The sequence below is a fragment of the Arachis duranensis genome, chromosome 5 (genome assembly GCF_000817695.3).
Source record: "Arachis duranensis cultivar V14167 chromosome 5, aradu.V14167.gnm2.J7QH, whole genome shotgun sequence".
NCBI lineage: Eukaryota > Viridiplantae > Streptophyta > Magnoliopsida > Fabales > Fabaceae > Arachis > Arachis duranensis.
This window is the reverse complement of record NC_029776.3, coordinates 103334478-103336063: the sequence shown is the minus strand read 5'-3', so window position 1 is coordinate 103336063 and position 1586 is coordinate 103334478. Positions and strand designations below refer to the sequence as shown.

The 1586-nt window shown below is 31.5% G+C and overlaps 1 protein-coding gene across 1 annotated transcript; it reads left to right on the top strand.

The window, feature by feature from the left end:
• The first annotated feature begins 349 nt into the window (after window positions 1-349).
• LOC110281616 (uncharacterized) lies at window positions 350-1258 on the top strand. The gene is made up of 2 exons (XM_021144009.1): window positions 350-870; window positions 931-1258. Exons 1-2 carry the CDS (start codon window positions 350-352, stop codon window positions 1256-1258), a joined length of 849 nt encoding a protein of 282 aa, XP_020999668.1.
• Window positions 1259-1586: the final 328 nt, after the last annotated feature.

Here is a 1586-nt window from a genome sequence, read left to right as displayed (position 1 = left end):
GATTGTTAATTGCTTTTTGTTAATTGCCTCTTGGATTCTGCAGTTTAGTTCTGTGATTCTGTCTATGTAAGTGTTTCTGTTGGAATTTAGAAATCAATTTTGTTGCTATTGGAATTTAGTTCATTAGTTGTTGTTGTTGGAATTTAGAAATCAATTTGTTGTTGCTATTAGAATTTTGTTGTAGTTTAGTTCATTAGATGTTGCTGTTGGAATTTAGAAATCAATTTGAATGACACATGATTATGAATTTTGTATATATAATTTTATACTGTATTTTTAAATTTGTGTAGAATTATGAATTATTTATATTAGTCAATTAACTTAGGTTTATAATTTTATCCTATTAGTAATGGAGAAATATTTCAAAAGAACTTCATCATTGGAGGTTGGATCCCAAAATAATTCGTTGACCTCTTCTAACAAAATGAGGCTTTTAGAATTCAAAATAGAGAGTCTTATAGCAGATCCAGGGCAACGACCAAAGATTTCAAGTTATCATCCGAATAATAGAGATAAAATTAGGTGTGCATATTTGCAAAAAGGTCCTTGTCAACCAAGAACTCATGATTTTTCGCAAACTGCTTGTGGTTCTTCTTTTCGAAGATTTAATCCAAATTGGTTTGATGACTGTGGCAACTGGTTAGAGTATAGTATATCAAAAGATGCTGCTTTTTGTCTTTGTTATTATCTTATGAAACATGAGACTGAAGGTGGAGATGCTTTTGTTACTAATGGTTTTTCAAATTGGAAAAAAAAAGAGAGATTACAAACTCATGTTGGGATTCATGATAGTGCTCATAATCAAGTTTGGAGAAAATGTGAAGCACTTATGAAGTCAAAACAACACATCAGTGCTGCTATTGAAAAACAGTCTGAGCAAGCTAAAAAGAATTATTAAATTCACTTGACAGCCACAATTGATTGTATTAGATTTCTTTTGCGACAAGGATTGGCCTTTCGTGGTAACGATGAGACAGATGATTCTGTTAATCAAGGAAATTTTTTGGAACTTCTAAACTTTCTTGCGCAACATAATGAAGAGATTGATCGTGCTTTCAAAAATGCTCGTGGGAATGTTAAACTAAGAGCACCATCAATTCAAAAAGATATTGTAAGAGCTGCTGCAAGTGAAATGACTAAAGTTATTGTTAATGATCTTGGAGATGAATTGTTTGCTGTTTTGATTGATGAAGTCCGCGACATTTCTATTAAGGAGCAAATGTCAGTTTGTTTAAGGTATGTGAACAAAGAAGGGTAAGTTGGGGAGCATTTTCTTGATCTTGTTCATGTTTCCAATACTAATGCTTTATCTCTAAAGTTAGCATTGGAGTCATTATTAGAAACATATAATTTAAGTTTATCAAGAATACGTGGACAAGGATATGATGGTGCAAGTAATATGCAAGGAGAATTTAATGGTTTGAAAACTTTGATATTGAAAGAAAATTCTTATACTTTCTATGTGCATTGCTTTGCCCACTAACTTCAGTTAGCTCTTGTAATGGCTGCAAAAAAAAAAAGAAGTTAAAATTACTTTACTTTTTAATTTGTTAACCAATTTGTGCAATGTTGTTGGAGCTTCGTGT

Bases quoted from the DNA above. Each gene is read 5' to 3' on its own strand.
- LOC110281616 (XM_021144009.1), top strand. From the start codon at position 350: ATGGAGAAATATTTCAAAAGAACTTCATCATTGGAGGTTGGATCCCAA. The intron at 871-930 runs GTCTGAGCAAGC...TGATTGTATTAG, and splicing joins AGTGCTGCTATTGAAAAACA to ATTTCTTTTGCGACAAGGAT.